Source organism: Periplaneta americana, chromosome 10, assembly GCF_040183065.1.
Source record: "Periplaneta americana isolate PAMFEO1 chromosome 10, P.americana_PAMFEO1_priV1, whole genome shotgun sequence".
Classification (NCBI taxonomy): Eukaryota; Metazoa; Arthropoda; class Insecta; order Blattodea; family Blattidae; genus Periplaneta; species Periplaneta americana.
The window spans coordinates 55,295,132-55,320,127 of NC_091126.1; the positions used below are offsets into that span (position 1 = coordinate 55,295,132).

At 33.2% G+C, this 24,996-nt stretch overlaps 1 protein-coding gene across 1 annotated transcript in view; it reads left to right on the forward strand.

The window, feature by feature from the left end:
* MAN1 (LEM domain-containing inner nuclear membrane protein MAN1) overlaps positions 1–24,996 on the forward strand; it is a 68,279-nt gene that overhangs the window by 11,307 nt on the left and 31,976 nt on the right. Inside the window, exons 3-6 of the mRNA XM_069837558.1 lie at positions 5,199–5,395; positions 9,641–9,690; positions 20,250–20,414; positions 22,201–22,432. Of these exons, the coding sequence (XP_069693659.1) occupies positions 5,199–5,395; positions 9,641–9,690; positions 20,250–20,414; positions 22,201–22,432 (644 nt within the window). The remainder of the gene's footprint in view (positions 1–5,198; positions 5,396–9,640; positions 9,691–20,249; positions 20,415–22,200; positions 22,433–24,996) is intronic.

The following is a 24,996-nucleotide window of genomic DNA, read 5'->3' on the forward strand; positions in this document are numbered from 1 at the left end:
GAAGGCATTCTCTATTCTCCATTCACTAAAAAGATTGTATCATTATCCATCTAAATTAAAACAGATGCTGGTACAGACACTCATTCTACCTCACTTCGATTATTGCGACGTTTTGTTCAGTGATATCAGGATTGATTCCGCTCAGAAACTACAGCGTGTTCATAACGTGTGCATCCGCTTTATTTGTAATGTTCGATACTATGATCATATCTCACCTTCTTTCGAGAAGTTATCATGGCTTAGGTTACGTGAGAGGAGAAATCTGCACTCACTTTCTCTCTTATATCGAATTATCCACACTTCATCCCCCTATTATTTATTCACTCGTTTTCATACTATCTCTCGCTATCATAATATTAATACTCGATCACAACGCGATAACACGCTAGAAATTCCACTTCACGCATCGTCTCTGTATTCCTCATCTTTCACTGTTGCTACCTCTCGTCACTGGAACTCTCTGCCGCCTGAAGTCAAGGGCTGCCGAACATTGAAATCTTTCAAATCCAAGTTAGAAAATTATCTTATGACGAGTTGCCAAACTAACTTACTATTATGACAAGTGTTGTATTGCATGTTTCCACGTATTCACATTTTTTTTTTTATGTTCTAGTGATATTCAACTTATTTTATATTTTGTTTTCATATTTTCCGATAATGGTATATCTATAATGTGATAACTTGAGCTATAAAATATAATCATAATTTTCCTTATTGTGTGTACTTAAAAATATTGTATTCACTGTATGCTTTGTACTGTACTATTTTATTACTACTATTAGTATTATTACTATTATTATTATTATTATCATCATCATCATCATCATTATTCTTATTTTTTATCATTATTATTATTATTACTATTGTTGTTATTATTATTATTATTATTATTATTATTATTATTATTATTATTATGAATAATTGTCTTATTTTTTTATACTTTATATGCCTCATTTATTTTGACCTGCTGTTCACATTTTATTATGCTTTTTTCTTTCTTTCTGTATGTTATATATTATGTCTGATTTCTTCTTACTTGTTGTTTACATTTTATTAATATTATTATCTTATTCAGTTTTGTGTGTAAAATTGTAGTGTACTTTGTAAATTTGTATTGTTTTTGTAACGCAATCTTTACTTCTGGTTGAGTGTTAGAGAAGGCCGTATGGCCTTATCTCTGCCAGGTTAAATAAATCATTATTATTATTATTATTATTATTATTATTATTATTATTATTAACACTAGGTAAAGTGTAAATTAAAATACAGCTGATGAAATACTGCAAAAACAACAGACAGAAGCTTACATTACTTGGCGGATCTTTCACACTAACTTGCGACTTCGTCTTCCTTGTTGTATGCTCAAGACCACTATCTCTCTGCGACTTTCGTGACACATCTTCCCACTTATTAATATTAATTTGTCTGGAGCCTTTCTTTTTTAAGATTTATTTAGCCGGTCAATATCTACCATAGAAATCATCACTGTCTTCCAGTCGTCCATTTTATGTAATAGATCAACCAAAACCTGATACACAGAGTTCCAGTACCCACTATTCGTAAAGCGAAGAAACTCCTGTGCAATAACTCCTGCTAGTTCTGTGCAGAGGCTGCATGGTAGGATGTCTGAGAGTCCACAGGCTGATCACCTCTGTCCACTGTTTACTTGTTACCATGGTTGTGGCAAATACGCCTGTGAATGAGTAAATTATAGCCTAAGTTGACTGGAATGAAAACAAACTGGAAATTAATACAATCATTAAAAGAGGAACGTTCGCATGAGGGACTTATATTAGCTCAGAGCTAAGACTTCTGAAAAAGGACGTGGAAGGAATCATTAATGATATTATGCAGACTACTCTGAGTAAGGTCAAAAATATAAAATTGCCTTTAAATCATCTGCATTGAAACCAATAGAGACTTTAGAATTTTTAAACAAAAGGGCAATATACATGACGCATTCAGTAAGCTATTTATTTAATGTGCTATTTATTTAATAGTGGACCATTTGTTTAATTTAATGGACAAAAAATGTTATTTTTTTTAAGTTATGTAATCGATTTGTAATGGCAATACTTCTCGGCAATTCTTCAGTGAGCCAACTAAACCTGCATCAATTACAGGAATCAATGAACAATCACTCGGACACTTCTCTATTCTGCACACTATATTGAGTGGTTTTCCAGTTGATGTAGAAAAAAATGTTATGCATGTGTTTTGAAAACAACAGACTTAGATCCAAACATGATATTTCATGCTGGTCAGTGTGCACAAAACGCTTATACTTAGGGGTAGAATAATTAGATCTGCAATCTTACAAACTGGAATGCTCTCCAAATAAGCTCAGTAAGCTAAAAAACAAACAAATTAGGAGATATAGAGGACATGCACGAAAATCACCATGACAAGACAACATTAGAGATGTGTTGAACTTTCTTTTATTAAGTTCTATTCCTGTGATCTCAAATGCTTCTCCTTTCTCACAGAAAAGGCAAGAAACTTTGCCCTTAGCAATTCGACAGATATTAAATGAATCAAATATTCTGGAAAGGTCGCATGGAAGGAGCGACAGCAACACAGCAGCAATGAAGATGAAGAAGATCGTGGTGGAAGTGTTGGTAGTAGTGGTGGTGGTGATAATGATGATAATGATTATGACTATTATAGTCTGTGTGATGTATCTTGTCTCACTGTGAAAAGAGAAAGGAGATATGTCTTACGATGGGGGAGTGGAGCGATGCCATCCATCCAGTGGCGGAAGGGACTACTTGATACATTCTGTAGTGCAAAATAAAATAACAAAATATCTCTCTTCGTACTGTGTAGTTCCGTCACTGAGTTTGTCTTTCAAGAAACTGAGTTCCGGTAGCCTGTACAATAACAAGGTTTTGAAAGGAATCCTGAAAATTTACAACCCTCCTGTAATCTCCACCCTCATTTGAAGGGACTTGGTTTTATTGCTACTGAGACAAGATAAACCTTACCAGGTATAGAAGTGTTTAACACAAACTTCGGACTTGTCAGTTCTATTTTTTAAGGCATTGCCGTAAAGAAAGTAATTTTTTGTATCTTTAAGAAATCATAACTAAGAAAACAAGTTCCATGCCTGTATTATTTTTACTTTTATCTGGCCACATATTTGTATATATTAATTTGTTATGACATATTTGATAATATAATGCCTATCAATGCATTTGTGACTTCATTATGATTTTTTCCCTTCAGATTTAACATGTGGCTCACCATGCAGTGCATCTTTCAGTAGACAGTTTCTTCTCAATCAATGACCCAACCATTTCCTTTATCTCTTCCTAATCTGTTACAGAATCTTTCTTTCTTCATCCACTCTTTCCAACACAGCTTCATTTTTTGTTCTCTCTGTCCATTTCACACGTTCCATTCTTTTCAATATCCACATTTCAAATGTTTCTATTCGCTTGTCATCACTTCGTCATAATGTCCAGGTTTCTTTCCCAGACAATACCATACCCACACAAAGCATTTCACTTGTCTTTTCCTTAGTTCTTTTTTCAGAGGTCAGCAGAAGATGCTTCTTTTTCTATTAAAAGCTTTCTTTGCCATTGCTATCCTTCTTTTGATGTCCTGGCAGCAGTTTATGTTACTCCAAATATTTGAAGGTACCCGCTTGTTCTATTGCCTCAGTTAGAATTCGCACATTTACGTTCTTTATTTTTCTTCCGATAACCATGATTCTTGTCTTGTTTACATTTATCTTCATATCTATACTGCTCATAGCTTTGTCATTTAGCTTCAGTAACATATCCCTTAGTATCTTCTCCTCTTCTGCTAACAATGCCATTATCATCAGCAAATCTTATGCACTTTATGCTTCTTCTTTCTACTATCACCCTCCCATGTTCTGAAAACAGTTCTTCACTAAATCCTCCAAGTAAATGTTGATAAAGGGCATTCTTATGATATTCCACTTAACAGATACAGTGAAACCTCTCGTTACGGACAACCCCAAGATACGGACACTCCTCATATACGGACAGATTTTTATGTCCCAACTGAAATAATGTAGAAATAATAATACATTTAACTCTCGTTTACAGACACTCTCGGACACGAACACGGACAGCTGTTTCACAGTCCTAAAGCTTGCTTTACCTCCTGACAGAACTTTGATTTCAAGACCTAATGTGTTACAGTAATGGAAAATTTAGTTTTGAGAACTCTACAGAAATTTCTTAACATGAAAGAAGGCAATAAGGATCTTGTAGGCTACCACTAGCCCGGCCAGCTACCCTTTGTTAGATGGAAGCGGGTGGATAAACAATGTCATAAAATTTAACCTGTCTGATGGGTCCAAGATTTTCGCGATTCATGAAATTGTATTCGACACATGATAGGGTTAGTAGGATTATTTTCTTCACTTCAATCAGTTGTCCTGTTTCGAGAAACATGGCACCTGAACATAAAGGTTAAGTGGAAAACTGTAAATTACAGTACTGCATAACTGTAGATCTAGAATAAAATTGCATGACAACAGTACTGTATTTTCCTTTTTCGGTCTTATCTACTGTAGTTCAAAGTTGCAAAGAATTTACTATAGTATACTGTATTTAGAATTAAACTACAGTAATACATTTCATTTAAAGCGTGAAGGGATACATAATGTATATTATAAATTTACTGTTAGATTGGAGAGCCTCCCTCCCAATAAAGGACACCTCCCAGATGCGGACAGATTGTTACGTCCCTTTGATGTCTGTAAATGAGAGGTTTCACTGTATTTACCTTCAAATCCTCCATATATTTGGATTCACTATTTATTTAAGTGCGCAAATAAAAATCACAGGGATTTAAATCCGAAGATCTAGGAAGCCACAATCTCTTGCCAAATATTCTGTTATTAGACAATTTACGTAATGTACAAGATTTCCTCTTGCAAGTTTTGTATTAATATTTCTTTAACATAACTTTCATAAATGAAGTTGGTTTCAAGTGAACTCATGAATTCATTAAATAAGTAATGTCTATTAATTGAAATATTAAATAAGTTAATTAAAAATCAACATTTTTAAAAAGCAGTTCAAGTATTGGTCCTTCGGCAGGACACAGGACAGAGGTCTTCAAATTTGTACTGTCCCGCCAAAATTTTTCATGACAGTGTAAAAAAAAAATTTTCTGTACATTTACATTAGATTTTATTATACTTAAAAACCTGTTTTCAGGTGGGCTGGTTTGTCATCTCAATCTGATCTGTCTAAACAGTTCAAGACAACAGAAGATGAAGTGAAGTTCGGGTGTAACTCACAATTTGTATCCATGATCCTGCTGATCGTGGCTGCACTCTTTTTCACTGTACTAGCCATAATTTATGTCAATGTGATTTCAAAGGATCCAATCAACTTCGCCATGGAGGACAAAGGTAAGTAAATATAGTGATCAAGTTTTGTTGTTCTATTTTTTTTCTCAAATATTCATGTCGTACTTTAAATTTATTGGTCAACCCAGATTTTTATAATCAATAACTGTTGAACTAGACAAGGTAACTTAGATTATGGATAATTCATGAAAAGAGTGTCAATACAGAGGGAAAGGTTGCTATGGTGCATGAGTGGTATGTTGTCAGGTTTTATACTGTCCTCTTTTTGTCATTGCCTACAGAAGAACAGTGAACACACATTGACTAGCTTTCTCTTCGTCGAAATCCTTAGAAATTCCAATCCATTTCACATTTCCTTCTTGCTGATATTGTTTAGTATGTGTCCTTTGGCGATGTTAGAGCTGAACTATGAGAAAATAATGATATAATAGTGTTATTACGAGCTCAAAAGGTTGCAGAAAGAATACCTCAAAATTTATTAAATAGGTCACATCGCAGAAATGCGTGGTTATCATAGAATTTCAATAATTTAATAAAAGTATTGGTCTTGTAAACCAAAAAAGGAATATGTTTTAAAACTTCAGAGAAAAAATATAAACACCTTTTCATTAATCCCCAAAATTAATATTTGAAATTATATGAATTATTTTTATTTGTTTATGTTATTATTTCTACTAAAATTAATTTATTATTATTTTTATGTATCTCATAGATTAAAGTCCACACCTGTGGAGTAACAGAGTGTCTGGCTGGGAAACCAGGTGGCCCAGGTTCGATTCCCGGTTGGGACAAGTTACCTGGTTGAGGTTTTTTCCGGGGTTTTTCCTCAACCCATTACAAGCAAATGCTGGGTAACTATCGGTGCTGGGCCCCGGTCTCATCTCACTGGCATTATCATCTTCATCTCATTCAGACACTAAATAACCTAAGATGTTGATAAAGCGTCGTAAAATAACCTACTAAAATAAAATAAATTTAGATTAAATTTGGAAAAATTACAGTTAATTTTTGCAGTATGACTGTGACTATAATACAGGCTGAATATAAAAACTTTCCCTGATTATAAACATTTATTACTGAAAAACTACACTACAGACAGGGATGCAATTTTCAGCTAATGATACCTCAATCTTCAGAGTTTACATGGATACACCTCAACATGTGCTATGTTTGTTGTCCAGAAAACGTCAGATTGAAACCTGATTTCGTGCCATGTTTCCGACCCCCCAAATCCGAACATTTTGTCTGTTGACTTTTCCAGAGGTATGAAAGATTGGCTCATCAGAAAAACAAACCTGCTTAAGATAGTCATTGTGTCGTTCAGTGGCCAGTATCTCGAAACAGGTTTTTGTCACTTGGATCACAATTGTTAATCACCGTCCAGTTCTAATAGGCACATACAAATCAAACATCTAGCGACATTACGACACAGCATAAGATTATCACGAAATCGTAGGTAAGCAAGAACATATACAATGTAATTGTAAACTGAAATGCATACAGTAGAAAATAAGTATAAAAATAATTTTATTTTTGTAGGGTTGGATGGAGCTAAGCAATTAAAACATAAAAAAAAACTAAATTCAAATAACAGTTTTGGTACTAAAATATGATGAAACAAGCTTTGAGTCAAAGGGAACTCCATGCAAGTTATGTTATTGCTTTGGAAATCGAAAAATCATTGAAGTGCTATAATGAAGGTAAAAGGTAAAAAAAAAAGATATCCCCGTAACATGCCATGAAGGCACTTGGGAGGCACGGAGGTAGAGCCAGTTCATTAAAACATGTCTGAATAAAGTTGCTAACATTATTTAACCCGAATAATCTGATGTTTTTAACGATATGAAATTATCCATACTGATACTACAAAGGAGGAGAAGGAATATTAAAACACTAGCTGAACAAGTAATAAAATCAAAGATGCATCAAACTATGTCTAATCTCTCAGTTTGGGTGGAAAAACAGATATTGATACAGTAGAACTGTTAATGTTCACCCATTGAGTTATGAAGGATCTCTCTGTATAAGAATATTTGCTCGATGTCAATGCACCCGAAGGAAATACGACAGGAGAGGAGTTATTCCAAGCATAAAGAAAATATGTAGAAGAAATGAATCTGAACATAAAACAACTTGTATCTCTAGTAACATATGGGACTCGAAATACGACTTTAAAAAGGTCTACTGGGTGGACTAACGTGTTATTAAGAGAGCTCGACATAAGTGAGGACATAAAACATTGCTACTGTACCTATATAACACATCAGACTGGCTTAGATTTATTTAAAATACTCTCCATAGAAAAATATGTGTAGTCCTATTATAGGTTGCCTGCTGCTACGCTATATAGCTGCTATATTTGGCTCTACATTCAGTATATTTCCAAACAGTTGTTTTCTGAACGAAAACTTGTTAAATCTAAACAAATATCGTGACTAGCAGACGAAAATTTACGAGTTGTATTAAGAATGGAAATTTGTGACGTATTTTCCTACGTTGTTGTAGCACAATAAAAATAAAAGTGAAATAAAATATAATGTGTCCATCTGTAAGTCAATATTGTGCAGTCTATGTCAGATGATTGGGTTGAGAGTCTGCCACTGGAATTCGAATGGGGTGCTCTGTACTCGAGTGATATTATCTCATATGTGTTGCAGCTTGCATCCAGTAATGTCATCGTGACTACTAATTTGCCAATGGCTGGGTTAGACAAAAATAAAATTAAAATTATTGGGAGTGCAGACATAGGAATTGAGGCCATTTCACATAATCTACACAGTTATTCATTAGATTTTTTTTATTTTAGTAGGTTATTTTACGACGCTTTATCAACATCTCTGGTTATTTAGCGTCTGAATGAGATGAAGGTGATAATGCCGGTGAAACGAATCTGGGGTCCAACACCGAAAGTTACCCAGCATTTGCTCATATTGGGTTGAGGGAAAACCCCGGAAAAAACCTCAACCAGGTAACTTGCCCCGACTGGGAATCGAACCCGGGCCACCTGGTTTCACGGCCAGACGCTCTAACCGTTACTCCACAGGTGTGGACTATTCATTAGATAATGCTGACTTTTGATAAAGTAACTTCAGCTGATAGATGTTCATAAAACACACTGACAAACATTATTTTAAAAAACTTAAACAAATTGCTGACCCTGTATGCCTGTAACATAGGTGTGTTTACGTTTATGTATAAAAACCTACAATTTGGTATGGGTTCCTTAAAATGTTTCATTTCCACATTGCTACTTTTCCTTCTTTATTGACAAGTTGTAGTTCAATTCATTCTATATCTGCCCTTAATTTTTTTAAATAATCCCATTTAGATATATTGAAGTATTTCTTGCAGAACTTATATTTATACCCTAACACTTTGTGTAATATCTCGCTATCACCACTTCTATTGATGTTAGATAACTGCATATTTGTTACAGTATTTTTAAGTAACCTACGGTCTTACTAATAAACTATGTATCATTTTTATACGCGACTTATGCAGAGTTGGGACAAGAAACTTTACTAACAAACCATGCTTAAGTGATGGATGTATAAGCAGTGTGTAACTATACATGAGAATTGCTGAGCTATAGTTATACACATGAAACCCCCTGTTTAAGCATTGTATATGGAGAAAAATGGCTGCATCTCTAACATGTTTATGTCGATAATCATTTTATGATGATGGTTGCCTTGTAACTTTTGAACAGGAAATGAAAGAGCACAGAATAATTAGAATAATATTGCTGTAGCTGTACTCTTTGTTGAGAATATAGCGTGGTAATCGATCAGATGAAGATGTACTATCGATACTTAGATTGGCAAATTAGCGCACACTATTGGATGCAATAAAGAATCTCAGTTATTCTGTTACTTTTCGTAATAAAATAATGACGAAACTATGACATAGTTCTATAACAGTTGTATTGTTATACACGAAAAAATAGCGATTATTAGTTCGGAATTTAAACATGTCATAAACAAGCTGTTCACTGTAAAAGTATGAGGCAGTTAAATGTCTGTATAAGAGTTTTTATTAGTAAGACTGCTGTTAAAAAGCCATGTTTGTGTTTAAAACTAGCGTCATGTATACGTTTATTTAGAATTTTGTATATGCCATCTTGATTCTTGCTCTTTTTCAAGAAAACATTTGCTCTTTCAGATGATCATTATCATTCCAATATATTACTTTTATTCATGTGTTAACTTGATGTTCTGTTATAAAAATACAGATATCATACTTAAAATTGGTATTCCTAGAAAATTAATATTGTGTCTTTTATTGCAGCAAATAAATTCCCTGTTTGTGAAGATGGACCGATATGGTACAAAACAAAGGTAAGACTTCTCGCTTTCTTAAAATTATCACTTTCTTCCAGATTAATATTTCACCATAATCTTGAGTAAGTTTGTAGAGTTTCAAATTGCATACTTTTTCTCCTCAACTCTTCAACCTCAATCCTGAGCATCATCTTTCATTGATAGTTGCACATCTACTGGAGTGCCATCCTGTCTTAGCAAGTAGACATAGTTAAAATGTTATAGATGAGCATGTCTGACAGTTTATTATTTGTGGATATTTGTTTTGCATTGATTTCTCCTAAGCCATTATATGTTGGCAACTTGAACTCTAGAATATCAGGAATGTAAGCGAAATACAGTGTAACATTTGCATGGAATTTCATTATCCCTTAAATACAGACCACTTTTATATGAGACAATCTTAATTTTAACAGTATTCTTGTTGTCTGTCAAGTCATCTAAAAATTTCATTCATAGTACGTTCACATAAACCTTGAAAGCACCATTTAAAATCATTGTGTGTTTTGAAGTGTGAATTTTTTAAACATAAAAAGTGATCGCAAATTCTGTAAAATACCTAAGAAATCAAATGTTTCCATGTGTGTATCGATGTTACTGGACTTTTTGTTATAAAATGGCTACTGACCTGGGTTATCAAAACTGAGGCAAAAGAATAATTAATTGTGTTAAAGATAGAGACATCGATTGTGTTATTTCTTGTTGGATAGAAAAGGATTAATTGAGTTCTGTTGAAAGTATGTATTCCAGCAAAATCTGGTAAACTGGGAGATGTGGCATGTGTTAGTGGGGATTTTAAAAGGTCTGTATTTAAGGGCTCTTAATATGAAAATTATATTGTTTTTTTCCAAAACGTGATGCTTGTTAGGTGTTTTGCAAACATTTTAAAATTTATGTACACCAATTTTCTTTTCTTTTCTTTTTTTTCTTTTTTTTTTTTTTTTTTCTTTTTTTTTTTTTTTCAGGGAAGTTTTAAATTTACATTTTTACCTCTACTATGTTTTAGTTATTCATATACATCATTTTAAGTCCTGTCCTCGTATATATGAATGTACTTCGAAGCAAACTTTACTTTGTAACATATTTCAACATGTCTGTGATGTTTGTTTTGCTACTGGAATTGAGTATTATAATTGTTGTCTTGACATCGTTTATTATATTTTTTTAAACTTCTTCTATCAGAATCCAGTAACAAATATCACTCTAAATAAATGTTTTAATTAACATTTATAGAAATTACATTTCATTGAAAGATGAAGAATAACAGTAGAATACTGAAAAGTATATATAAATTTTAATTTTAGGGAAGAATTTGTATTTTTGTATGTAGAATTGTGCAGCAGACAGTAAAAAGTAACAGGCCTTTATATAATATTCCTAATATTGTTGTTAATCATTGTTTTAAGTCATTATCGTCATTCTGTGATTTAAAATGTGCAGTATTTCTCATAATGTTTTCAAATTTCGGTACTATGCTGTTCTCTCATCATATTAAATTACTATTATGAAAGAGGTAAGTACAAAATAAATGGACAAATATTCTATAGTGGAAGAGCATCCACCATGTGGGAAGTTACTGCGCACTACCAACCTTAATGCACAGTATTTTTGTGTGAAAATAAGGTATAATAGAACATATTTTATCTCTATCTTTTCAACAGTGAATTATGTTGAACTCTGATGTAATATGGGTATATGGATTGAAATTGAACTTGTAATCCTGCATTCTTGAAGGATGGAGGATCATCCCCAGAAAATTAAGTAAAATACATGATTATTGAAACGTTTCTGTGCACTGCCAACATGCGTATTTCTGAATCTTTGTACAACAGAAAAATGTAATACTTTGTAAAATTCTGTTAGCCAAACATGTTTGTAGTATGTGTTTTTAAACTACGAAATTAATTAATGTTTAATCTTGAACATATTAAACAAAGATAATGTATAAATTTTATACAGTCAATATATATGAACTTATGTGCCTTCGCAGTGGACAGTAACATTTCAATGATCCTGTGTTTTCTCCTTTGTGTGTTTCATTGACAGTTTTTCTCATCATTCCCATTGGAAGGGAATTGTGTAAGCACTACTAATTATTGATCCCGAGGTTGTGGAAGGAAAGCTACTTCACTAACATATATAACATGTTAACATATTGTGCCCAACAATACAGATGCTGGTATAATTATCAGGTAAGGACGAACGTTGTCATGCTTGTTGGATGTTGTCACACAAGTTTCATTTGTGTATCAGAGTATGTTCATTTTTATTATACATTCAATTTTTATCTCTCACAGATTAAATGATGTCACATTCATGAAATTACTTACGTTAGTGAAGTGTGACTATAATGTTAGGAGTACACAGAAACTGCACAATGGTCAAAGAGTAATATTATAATAATTATGATAATGAAAAAGATTAGGATGACTGTCATTGTTATAGTGGTGATAATTCCCCTTTGTATCTTCTTCGTTAGGGTCATATTAATGCAGTGATTATACTGTGTGAAACATGTACATTTTTTCCCTAAATGTATTGCATGGCAATTTTCTGTCATAGTGATGTGACATATTATGACAGTATATTATAATAACCGTTTGCGATTAAATGTTGTAGTACAGTACATAATCAAAATCATGAATTTTTTTGTGATATTTAAGGCTGTGTAGCAATTGAGTATTATTCTCATACACTTTGCCATTAGGTCTCCGGTATTTCTAGGGGTAGCAAGTGGGATTTTTGGGCATGGTTTATTTTCTATGTTTTCCCAACTATCATGAAATTCTATGGTGAATCTATGTACTCATATATCGCCAAAATAACCATCTCACTCTCAGAAGTTCAGTCAGTGCTAGATAATCATACAGCTGATACTGCATCGTGAAAGTGATTACAAGAAAATGAGTTTCCCCTCATAGAGAAAAATCACACTAATTTAAATTGGGTCTTTGGGGTTTCATAACAAGCTGTTTTTTACAGTGATGGATTGTTAGCCCTTCGTCCAACCCCCAAGCTGGAGGACCATCCCTCATTGGCTGTCCGCGACTGCTTATTCAATATATTCGACAATTTTATATTGTCTAAAAAATACACATCCAAGGTTTGCAAAAATCCTGTAGTGCTTGGAGAGATAATTTATGTTTTTATTGTCTTACCATTTAAAGTATTGTTTACTCCTTCAAAAGTAAATATAATGTCATCTATCTGACCACTCCAGGAATTCAGATGTAGTGGTGTATCTTTCTTAACATCTGGGAGAAATACATTTCTTAACCATCTTCTCAAGTGATTTTTTTGTCAGTTTACCAGATCGATCACAACATTAAATGGCTTCTCTTTGTCTACACGTTTTTTTACATTAGGTCCAAATTTCCCTTTCTGTTCTTGAAATCGTAGTACAGTGAAACCTGTCTAAAGCGGCCATCTGAAGTTACCTTGTAAAATGGCCGTTTTATCAGGTGGCCGCTGGATTAAGGTTGCGGTTTTTTATGAATCAGCATGAAAATACTGAATTTCATTGACTTTTTAGTACTGTGTGTGTGTACAATAAACGTGCATATTAATGTCAGCCTTTTCCATTCTTGCAACTAGCCTTTACAAAACTCGCTTGCGGTACCTCAGTTTAAATGACTGGATAATACCTTGATCAAGGGGCTGGAGGTGTGATGTCGTATTTGGGGGAAGAAACGGCAATTTCACGGATCACATTGCGATTTTGTCGTTTAATCTTGGAATTGAAATCGCATAGCTAATTCTCAAACAATGATGATGTCATCCAAGCTTTATTGTTGGCAGTCCACTTCACCCCCAATAAGTCCATATCAACATTTTTCAAGCATCTCGGTTTCAATGATTTCCCTATCATTAAAGTGGTTCTTTTTTCTGCAGCATTACAACAAAAGAACAGGGTTATTCTGTCTTGCCAACTTCCCACCTTTACACTCTTTTTTTTTAAAACTTAAAGTTTTTCTGGGGAGGGCCCTGAAAAAAAACCTGTTTCGTCAACATTGTAAATGTCTCTGAGTTCATATTCAGCAAGAATTGAAGGCAGTCTATTTTTTTCATTCTTCAGTAACATTGGTTGCAATGTCCCCTCCTTCACTAGACAGAACGAAATGCAATGTTATGCCGTTTTCTAAAGCACTCTAATCACCCATTACTAAGCAACAAAATTGCTTACATTGAGTTCTTTGGCAATTTCAATAGCTTTCTCTTGAATCATAGGCCCACTTGCTGGCAATTTCTTCTCCCTCGCACACTTGAATCATTCGTAAACGAAATCATTCACATTACCAAACACAGATTCTCTCTTCCTTTTTTGGCCACCACGCATATTTTTCTCCCATCCTTTTAATATTGCATCTTTATTCTTAATTATACCGTTTATTTGTGTCCTTCCACATTTGAATATTTCTGCAACTTTTCTAGCAGATGTTCCCTTCTCACTTTCTTTAATTATTTTTCGTCTCACGTCTAAACTTTACACTACTCTAGATTTATTGTTAGACATGATTTCTCTCTCGAACCTACTTCACATTTCCTCTGAATCAACTGAATGAAAAGAAGAAAAATTCGTAAAAACTGTTCCAAATAGAGGAAGATAGAAGTGGAAAGAAAAGAAATTCGAGTGGTTAACTACTGACCTGAAGCATACTGTGACATTTTCGATAGAAAACGTCCGTGTTTCAATCCATTAGAAACGAGTAAGAATTTATGGCTGTGCAGGGTCGAAGTGGAAAGTGACAAAAGAGTCATAAAACAGTAACCAACTAACCCCAAGATATGAAGGGTGTACTGTTGTACACTTAGCTATTGTCCTCTAACCGTCGAAAAAATAGGTCAGGCAGTATCCGTAAAAAGATTTTCGTTGGACAGTGACCGTTATAGTCAGGTCCCAATCCAAATAGACCCCGGCCGCTGGCGGCGCATGAGGTGGCCGCTAAATAAAGAGAGAATTTGTATTGATCTTATGGAAAATGCAATTGGTTCCAGAGAAAATTGGCCTTTTGGCCAGGTGACCGTTTAGATGAAGTGGCCACAAAGGCAGGTTTCACTGTATGTACAGTTGTGTTGCTAGACTTCCAGCTGCATACCCATGAATTTAGACAGTGTATGAATGAGTTAAAGATGCCATGGATTGCACTACTATTTCATTAACGTGAGTTAAGACAATACAAATTGACTAGAGCATTAATGTGAGAGCTGTGATATGGTGTCTCGGAGCTATGAGGATCCGAGTGCATGCAAGATGCAGTATAAGTAGCAACGATTTTCAAGTCATTATATTTCGAAAATGAGGAAAAAGCGACTATCACCATGTTCTGTAATGAACGGAAATCAGCTTAAATATGCATTTTCATTAAATTCAAGCTATACGACTTGGAACGGTTACATTGTTAGTCAACATACATAGAACGAGATGAAAAATAGGACCTTGTAACATGACATAAAAGACACACACATATACACATGTGTTATTTCATGTTTCAAGCAGTGGTCTTCAGCCATTCTGAGCACATAAACCATGAAATTCCGTTGATTTAAAATTCGTATAGTAGTGGGCAGTGCTGTCATGGAGGCCATACAAGGTCATACAGGGCCATACATCATATGGGTACCTACAATTTTTTTAATTATCCATATGGGGAGAAGAAAATTTTGTCTGTATGGAGCCATACGGCATATGGATGCCTAAATTTTGTATGCGGAGATCTGTACAACTCTTAGATCATCTCTTGCTGTTCCTAATGTATTTTGTTTGATGTTCGTAAACAAAAATTGTCCACCTCTGCAGCACTGGAATCCAGAATTATATAAAATAATGGTTGAAAAACAAGAAGTGCTGCAAATACACACTCCAAGATTCATCAAGACAAGTGTGCATCTCGGTGGTGCTACGTGGTGTATTCTTTAAATCAAACTTGTTTTACAATTAAAATGTAAAGCAAAACAATTTCTTTACTTCTTTATTAATACTAAAAAAATCGTTAAATGACAGTTGGGGAGATAGAGAGAGGAGAGTAAAATATAATTCAATGGAGTTAACAAGGGGTGGGGTTTACCGTGACAGCACTGGTAGTGGGTATATAAGTTAATCCTAATAGTGTTGTTGGTTTCTGGGGGGAAAAAGGAAAGGTATTTGTAAATATTTTATTTCATCCATGTCAACGGGATGTTGTTTTCCTTGACTTCAATATATATATAATTCTTAAAATACATTAATTTGCAACTTTTATGTTGAAGCACTCATTTACAAAAATGTACTTAACATATATTATTTGCACCTAGCTGATAAACATTATATTTCAAATTAGGTACTATTTAGTATGTGTACAGGTCCTGTGAAAAATGTTCTTCGTTGTTCTATAATGATATGCTTTTGGGGATCTCTCTGTTTATTTTGAAGTAAATGTGATATATTTCCAGATGAGCCAATTTGGAAAAGTGTATGTTTGTTTTATTCCACATCCGTTTCAATAAGTAACCAGTTTCTTGTATTTCTAGAACTTCTAGAAATACTGTGGAAATTTCAGCAGTAGAGCTTTGGGTTTCAGTCATGTGTTGAGACTAAGTATACCCAATGTTTCAGAGCTGTTTAAAGGTTCCACCATTAAGGTTGTATTGGGCAAGACCTTAAGGGTACTTATTACGTTGCATCCATTATTTTTGAGTAGCCCCTTAGATTAGGCAACCCATGAATTCCTGATGTTGGATTCTGTAAGTAGTTCCAAGACTTCACTGGTATCAAGTCTCAATATAGTACCCAAAATTAATTTTCTGGACACAATCACCGTGAAAGCTTACAATCTAAAATTCCAGATATTTCGAATAACTTATGCCTCCATTACAAAAATTAGTTAATAGTCAATATTCAGAATGTCGATTTGAAGAGAACAGTTTTAAAGGAAAGCAATGACAGTTTGCCATTCATAGAGGGTTTTCTGTGGGCAGCTTCCATTACTGTACAGTGAGGGACAGAAATGTTGAGTGACTCGATTATTTTCTAAGTCAAAGAATGCCACACTGCACATGCTCCGGGCCAAGAGCCTGGTTCATACCAAGAAGAGATACATATCTTCTATGCTGAGGTGATATAAAACATGCGGGGGGGGTTTACTATTTAAAATACGTATGCAAATATACAGGCATAAAATGTATTTTTTTTTTTAGAAAAAAGCAAGCCTGAAATATGCAGAAGAGCCAGGAACATTCTACCACAGTCTACTATATACAGTCACGAAGCTTGAGTTTTGAGGGTGCTAGAAACAATAGACTGTGACGGTACTATTTTGCATTGCCTGTAATGAGGCAATATTAGCGATCCTAGTGGTGAGCAACTGTCTAATGTTTGCATATTTACTACGTATTGAGCTTCGCAACTGTATATACTAGATTGTGATTCTACCATATTATGAAATAATCTAATGCTTGAAGGCAAGCGAATTGGTCCAGTGGGTAAAGTATTTGTGTCTAATTTTAAATATATAAAAAATACAACCCCTTTTCTTATGGCTTCATATTAATTTGCGTTCCTTAATGTTATGGTCTATTAATATTATTTACAGCAGAACAATGTGACATTAAATATTTTAATTCAAGTAACGATTGTTTCTTTGAAGCATTAATTAAAATCACCGAATTCCACATGCATACAGTATAATATGAATGATTATTACGTCTTTGGAATGGGTTAATTTATTAATGTATAGAATTAAATTGAAGTGTAGTGGAAAGATAAATGCTGTAAATAATATTAATAGAACAAAGCATTAATGAACTCAAATTAATATGAAACCATAAGAAAAGGGGTTGTATTTTTTTAAATATTTAAAATTAAAAACATGAAACATAGATCATTTTGGGATTCAAACTGTCGATCCCATACTCCAGACATAAACGCTTTACCCACTGGATCACTTCGCTTGCCTTGTAGCATTAGATGATGTCATAATACAGTAGAATGCTTCCGGCTCTTCTACATATTTCAGGTTCGTTTTTTTTTTTTTTTTTCTAAAAAATTACAGCATTTTACATCAGTATATTTTATATGTATTTTAAGTACTAACCCCCCATGTTTTAATGTTTCCTCAGCATAAATATGTAATATATTTTTTTTTAATTTTATTTGGTTATTTAACGACGCTGTATCAACTACTAGGTTATTTAGCATCGATGAGATTGGTGATAGTGAGATGATATTTGGCGAGATGAGACCGAGGATTCGCCATAGATTACCTTGCATTCACATTACGGTTGGGGAAAACCTCGGAAAAAACCCAACCAGGTAATCAGCCCAAGCGGGGATCGAACCCGCGCCCGAACGCAACTTCAGACCGGCAGGCAAGTGCCTTAACCGACTGGGCCACGCCGGTGGCTTAAATATGTAATATTTAAATAGGAAAAATACATGAATATCTCTTCATGGTATGAACCAGGTTTTTGGCCTGGAGCATTTGCTGTGTGGCATTATTTGACTAGAAAATGCTCTAGCCATTCAAGATTTCTGTCCCTCACTATACATTTGCGTGAAAAATGATGTTCGAAAGATTTGTCTGCATTTGAAATGCATGGTTTTAACTTTTTACAATAATAGAAATGGTCCAAAAAATCCCATTCAAAATTCAAAGTCATGTTAAATTGAAATAATAGATAACATAATCTTTGGAAGGAAATATATTTGTTTATTACATAATACTGTATTTTGTTTTGAGAGATGAGAGTGGGAAATTCTTCTATTTCAAAATCTTCGTTAAATTACAGGATTTCTTATCATGGAAAACTTACGGAAAATGTCTTCAGTGATGCTGTTTTATTACTCACATGGAAACAATAATCTGCAATACACACAACCTTATTGAGAAACAAATGAAGACTACTGCAGAAATTCTTTGAGATCTGATGTCCATGTAACTGTGTATGAGAATCTGTGTATTTTTTGGGGGGGAAGGGGAATATTCTTTTGTTTTCCGTTAGTATCAATAACTTTGTTAAATATGTTATTGTCTTGACAGTTCTGGAAAAGAAAAGAAACTAATCTGAAAGTGTGATGCTGGGAATTGCGAGATTTTATGAAACTAAATCGACATCTGTAATACAAACGTAAATACGTTTTCAGGTTACTTTTGATTATGAAATCTTATGAATCACCTCTTTTCCAGGGCGCAATTATATTTGAAGTCTTCATTATAGGAAAATATAGCTGGTGATTTGGGAAATACATAGGATTTTTATTGTGGTGTTAATTTTATCTATTTGTAAACTGGTGAAAAATGTAAACTGACAGTTTGTTTGTCTCAGACAATTGCACGCACAGTTGATCTGTTATTAATGGTGTGTTTATTGTCCCATCCTGGAATGAAATTTTGTTTCTGCGTCCACGTCTTTCTTGTGTTGATAAGAATCTTAATGTTGTGGCACTGTTCAAAGTAATACATTATTTAGAATGCCGTTAGCATGTTTTTCCAACCCTCCACTGGAAGATTGGAGAAGAAGTACTGTGTATCGACTATTGTTGCTCTGGTATCAGTATTGAGTGTCAGGCATCAGGAAATTGTGTTTTCCATTCAAATAATTCATTACGAATTTTAAAGGAAATACTGTATTTGTTTCGGTTTAATTGAATATATGAGAAGGTTTTTTTATGCACTTTCTGTGAAAATAAAATATGTAAGGCATGCTCAGATTACACCTATTAATTTTCTTTGCTTAAATGGTACCTATAATTTGCTTAAACATTTATTAAAGATTATAATTTAATGTTAATTTGAAGGTGAAAATGGAAATCCTTGAGTTCAAGCAGTTTTGAAAGTGCTTGACTAATTTTTCAAAGCTATCTGGAGAGATGTTTCTTTGATTATTTTCTGAGCTATTTGATCACAATCTCTGCAAGCTTCTAATTCCATGCAGAGGATCTTGGCCCTTTCTTGGCTTTCTTGGAAGTTCATACACATGACAGTTCACTGTGACAAGTCAAGTCTTTGTGGCTGATGCTGTAAAATTTCACAACATATTACCTGCAGGATATCCTTCTGGGCGTTACATTATGGAGACACATAGTTATAAAACACAATAACACCTGTATTTAGTTTCCTGAGCTTTTCTTTTTGATTGCTGAAATGTTGTTAGAAGAGTTTCATCTGTGAATTTCTGGAGGTAACCATCAATACTGAGAAATTGAATCTTATCTTTGAATGTGACTTCAGAGTCATTCTTTCATACCTACTGATTGGCTTTGTTCTCATGGTAACAAACATTTTTTTAATATCTGCTACAAACTGTTTTGAATCAGTTTATACTAGTGCAAATGTTAACGTGAAACAAACAGGTTAATATGATTATGTCTCATGTATTTTAAAAGAAGAAATTGAGACTTAAAGCTAGAGACTGAAGACACAGTATGTACATCATGTTATTTTTCAGTGTGGACAACAAACATTGAGTCTTTCTTATAATCTATTAGTTTGCATGTATAATTGACTATCATTTCAGTTGCACTTCAAAGAAATAAGTCCTGATTAATCAAATTACTTTTGTCTTGTTGGATAAATACTGACGTATGTTTTGTTCATTTTCAGGATGTTTGTATAGACCCAGAGGAACTGATGCCAGCAGTAAAGTTAGTTAAAATCATACATCCATTGTTGATTCGGCGAGCCATCGATAAAATATGTTATGGTGAATTTACTGCTTTGATGAAACACCGAGAGATGATCATGTGGCTCGTTAAGGAAGGAACTTACGTAAGTAATAGTAAACAAATCTGCTGCAATATGAAAGCTCTGTACTCAAGAATTTTCTAATATGCTCTACATCTGAAAATGAATACAGTACATTTAGTAGGTATGAACTAAGTTAGAGAAGAGCACATTTTCTCTTTCCCAAAGTGGCTTTGGGTCTTCTCATATATATTTTTTTTTTATCAAAACCGAGCTGAGGTTTTCGTCAGGCATTTATAATATTATGCTGACATTTCTTCCTCTTCAGGTACCAGTATTGTAAAGTCTCGAAATTCTATCTGGACAACTTTGCCTTTTAACTTCACTGTAGAAATGTTTCTGATAAGGAATTGTACAGCTATTAAAAAAAAAGAAATGACCGCAATAGTGAACAGTGAATATATTTTAAGTCCACTTCGGGTAACTGTGATGTAACATGATGCATGTGCTTGTAGTATCGCACTTGAAGTATTTTAGAACTACTGTGTTTAAGCAGGGTTCATTCGATATCTGCGTCTCGTAGAGAAGTGGTAGAGTGCTACCTTAGTGATTCAAAGGTTGTGAATTCGAGCCTTGTTCAAGTTATCATTTTATTTTGTTTTCATTTGTTAACGATACAAATATTATTCAAGTTATCATTTGTATTCTCTTATCGTTCTTTAGCGATATAAGTAATATTCAAGTTATAATTTTTATTCTGTTACCATTCTTTAGCGATATAGATAATATTCAAGTTATCATTTGTATTCTCTTATTGTTTTTTAGCGATATAAGTAATATTCAAGTTATAATTTTTATTCTGTTACCATTCTTTAGCGATATAGATAATATTCAAGTTATCATTTATATTCTGTTATCATTCTTTATCAATATAAATAATATGAATTTAATATTAGGTTTGGAACAATACAGCTGCATAATACTGGTGTTAGTTTTTTCTTCTTATATTATTACATTATACTATCCTGTAACACAAGAAAATGAAAAAAGAAAAAACAAAAAAAAGTTCACCACTTACCAACTTTTGAAGTTGTAAATGACTATTCTGAACAGATCACATCGAAACTCGTATTTTTTTTCTTACTTTTCAAAAAAAGATTTTCATTTTGAATTTTTATTTCTGTGTCTTCTTTGAACATTGAGCTATCAATTAAAAAATTACAGTGTAATTGATTGACTATCATAGGAGCTACGACATGATAAATGTTAAAAGGAGCGGGAAATATCTTATAATAAATTATTTCCGAAGTTTTACGAATGTTAACAAAAATTGCACCAAATATGTCACTACTGACGTCAACATAGCATTAACTGTTTAGCATACTGGGAGGGTGTGAAAAGTATAATATGGCAAATTGACACAAACTGAATCTAATTTCTCAAAATGTAGGTCATTTGAGAATTATTGAAAATTCCTCCCAGACAAAATGTTAAAATGTAGCACATGTCCGGGAAAAGAAGAACGTATGGTCATCCTGATTACATCACCCTTTTGATACATGGTAAGTAGCTGTAAAGATGACATCTAATGTGCTGGAAAATGTAACAAGATTCGTAACCCTTTTAATAATTACTTCGATATATATTATTCAGTAATAAAATATCGAGTTACTGAAGTACAACTTGTTGGAAATTAAAGGTATGTGTGGAACATTGAAAGAATGTAAATAAATGAAATAAGAAAATTTAAAAGAATAAGAAATGAATGTGAAATTTACTATTGTGATTGAGTTACTGTTTTCTGAATAAAGCAGTTTTTTTTGTTATATTTTCCTTCTTGCTATATGTATCTTATATTTTTTTTTTATAGAGCGGCGTAGCCCTGGAAAGGCATTTGATGTCTTTGAAAATTTTACTACTTGCAAATCCCCACTGGGGTATAAGTGTTCGTCAAGTAGAACCTCCAGAAGTTACAGACATAACCAAACTTCATTTGGTGGCTACAGGATCCCTTGTCGTCGAAGAACCAGATTTACCGTTGAGTTGTCAATTGAAGTTGAAATTTCAAGGATTATTCTATCATGTGATGGTTTTATGTTTTGGTAAGTATTGCATGACATTTGTTTTCAAATGCTGTAGTTATTTATTTCGACGGGTAGTATGCATTTTGGTGAATTATACGATGTTTCTTTTTTGTTTTGTTTTTGCGGTCTTCAGTACCTCTCCCCTACTTCTCTTAAGGTGCATCTACATGGTTCAGTTTTCCATGCAGTGTGGGAAGAATACTGAAATATTGAAAGAATTGAGTTGAAAACGAATGTTCATTTAAGATGCATGCAGATTTTGTGTCTATATGGTGCTCTATGTTGAACGTCATTTTCACTATGTGTGTATATATATATATATATAATTAATTAATTAATTTAAATATCAATTCGATACTAGGCCTCCTTGATTCTCAAAATTGTGATTGAACACTCCATGTTTCAAAACGTGGTAAAATAAAAGTAAAATAACTATAAAAGCAGACAAAAGGGCCCCCTGGTTAAAAGCACCATGCTTGTCCTGTTGCATAATAAAAACCATGTGACCTCTATCGGATTAATATTGTGGTGTATGAAATACTTGGGAATGCAAAATATACATGTGTGTATTCCTTGACATTTATGCTTTTAACACCTCCTACTATTATGTTACATTTTCTAAACAAAATAAATCAAATTACTGCATTCGATTTTTTATTTACTTTGGCAAGCTTCCCTCTGAAATATTGCTAGAATGCCATGCAGTCAGTATTTCGTTTGTTTTCATGTGCAAGTTGAAAGTGAATCACTCATTATTTTCATTTATGGCTTCACCAAATGAAATTTCTTCTCGAACTTATTATTCTTTTGTTAACTCTCTCCCTAGCCAATTTGGATTGTAGCATTGTAGTAGTATAACCATGAGATCTTTCTGCTGTTTCATCACATCTGAATTGTCACATTTGTTGGGGTGTGGGGCACATGTTCCAGTCTGCGCATTTTTGGAGGCAGAATTTTGATTTTGTGCAGGTGCCAGTCTATACAGTCATGACCTGTTTCTCGTTGGACCATTGCTACTGTTTCTCGTGTTTGAGGCTTTTTTTTCCTCCATGGTTTGTTTTTCTTTTGATTATTTATTTTAGTTATTTCTGTGCATTGTTTTTCATAATCCCTTTAATTATTATATTAAATGTATTGGTATTATGTTTTAAATTGCTCATTTCCTTTTTTTTTTTTTTTTTTTTGGTCATATTTTCCAATAACTGTATGTTCATTTCCATGTAAACCAACGTGAGATGGGCTGTATTGAAAACTGGTATTCTCCTTTGATTTTGTAAATTTGTTTACTGATTTTCTGGTTTCACTTGTGGTCTTTGATTGGTACCTTTCATTCGAAATGACTTTTGTTGCTGCTTTTGAATCTGCCACTAACATTTCTTTTCTGAATTTTGTGGTTCTGGACAAAATCTGAGTAAGTGCATATAGTATTGTTCGCAGTTTTTCAAATTTTATTTTGGTTTGTCCCATTGAAATTAAATGGTTAAACAGTTCACAGAGTATTCCTATTTCTGATCAATTTTTTATTATGTTGTAGAAATCGATAATTGTAAGTTTTTAATCATTCCTCTGAATTTTGTCTGGCATGTACTGCTAGTGCATGCTGCTTTGATCTTTAATGATATCAACAAAATCTACATTTTTTTTTAGCCGGACTTCTTGCTTACATTTTTTTTTTTTTTTTTCGTAAGGTTTTGGATTCAAGTTTCATTTCCTATTGAAGAGACTTGTGGGAACTTAATGGTAGTTTGAAATATTGTATGCAGAAAATGCAAGGGGTTTGTCTCATTTTTTGTGTATGGATTCACAGGAAGTTTACTGAGGTTCAAATTTCATATACAAATTTCGTGAAAATTGTTGAGGGACATTTGTGTGGTGTGCAACGAATAATGAAAACTGAATGTTAGACATTGAAAATTAAGTACTGACACATCCATTTCTCTCATGAAAAGGTGTTTATATATCCATATCATATGTCCTTGAAAATTTTACTTGAATGTGAATAAAAATGTATGTATTTAGAAGTGTGTATGCTTACTAATTCATTTATGCTATTTACTTATAGAATTATACCTTATTTTGTATTTTAATGTTCTTCAAATCTTTATGATAGTATATTTTAAATTACATCTAATATCACTGTCTAGTATATAATCATGAAGCTTGAGTTGATGAACGTACTAGGAACAATAGACTGTGCAAGTACTATTTTGCATTGTCTGTGATGAGGCGATAGTAGCAATCCTAGTGGTTACCAACTATCTATTGATGCATATTTACTACGTATTGAGCTTCGTGACTGTATATATTAGACTGTGCTAATATTATGTAATAACTTAAGGGGACACTGTGGTAACTTTCAACAATTTTTTTTTTTTTTGTATTTTACCAGTTTCAACCAAATTGTCATAATGTGTTTCCATTGGCATTGTATTGAAATATTGAATATTGGAAAGTATTTGATTCCTGGTTTTTGAATAATAAATTTTTAATTTTAAATTTTTTCGTATTTTTGTGATCAACCTTTATTTTTAGTAAAATTTGATACTTAGTTTATCAAATTTAATATGTTGTGCAGAATCATT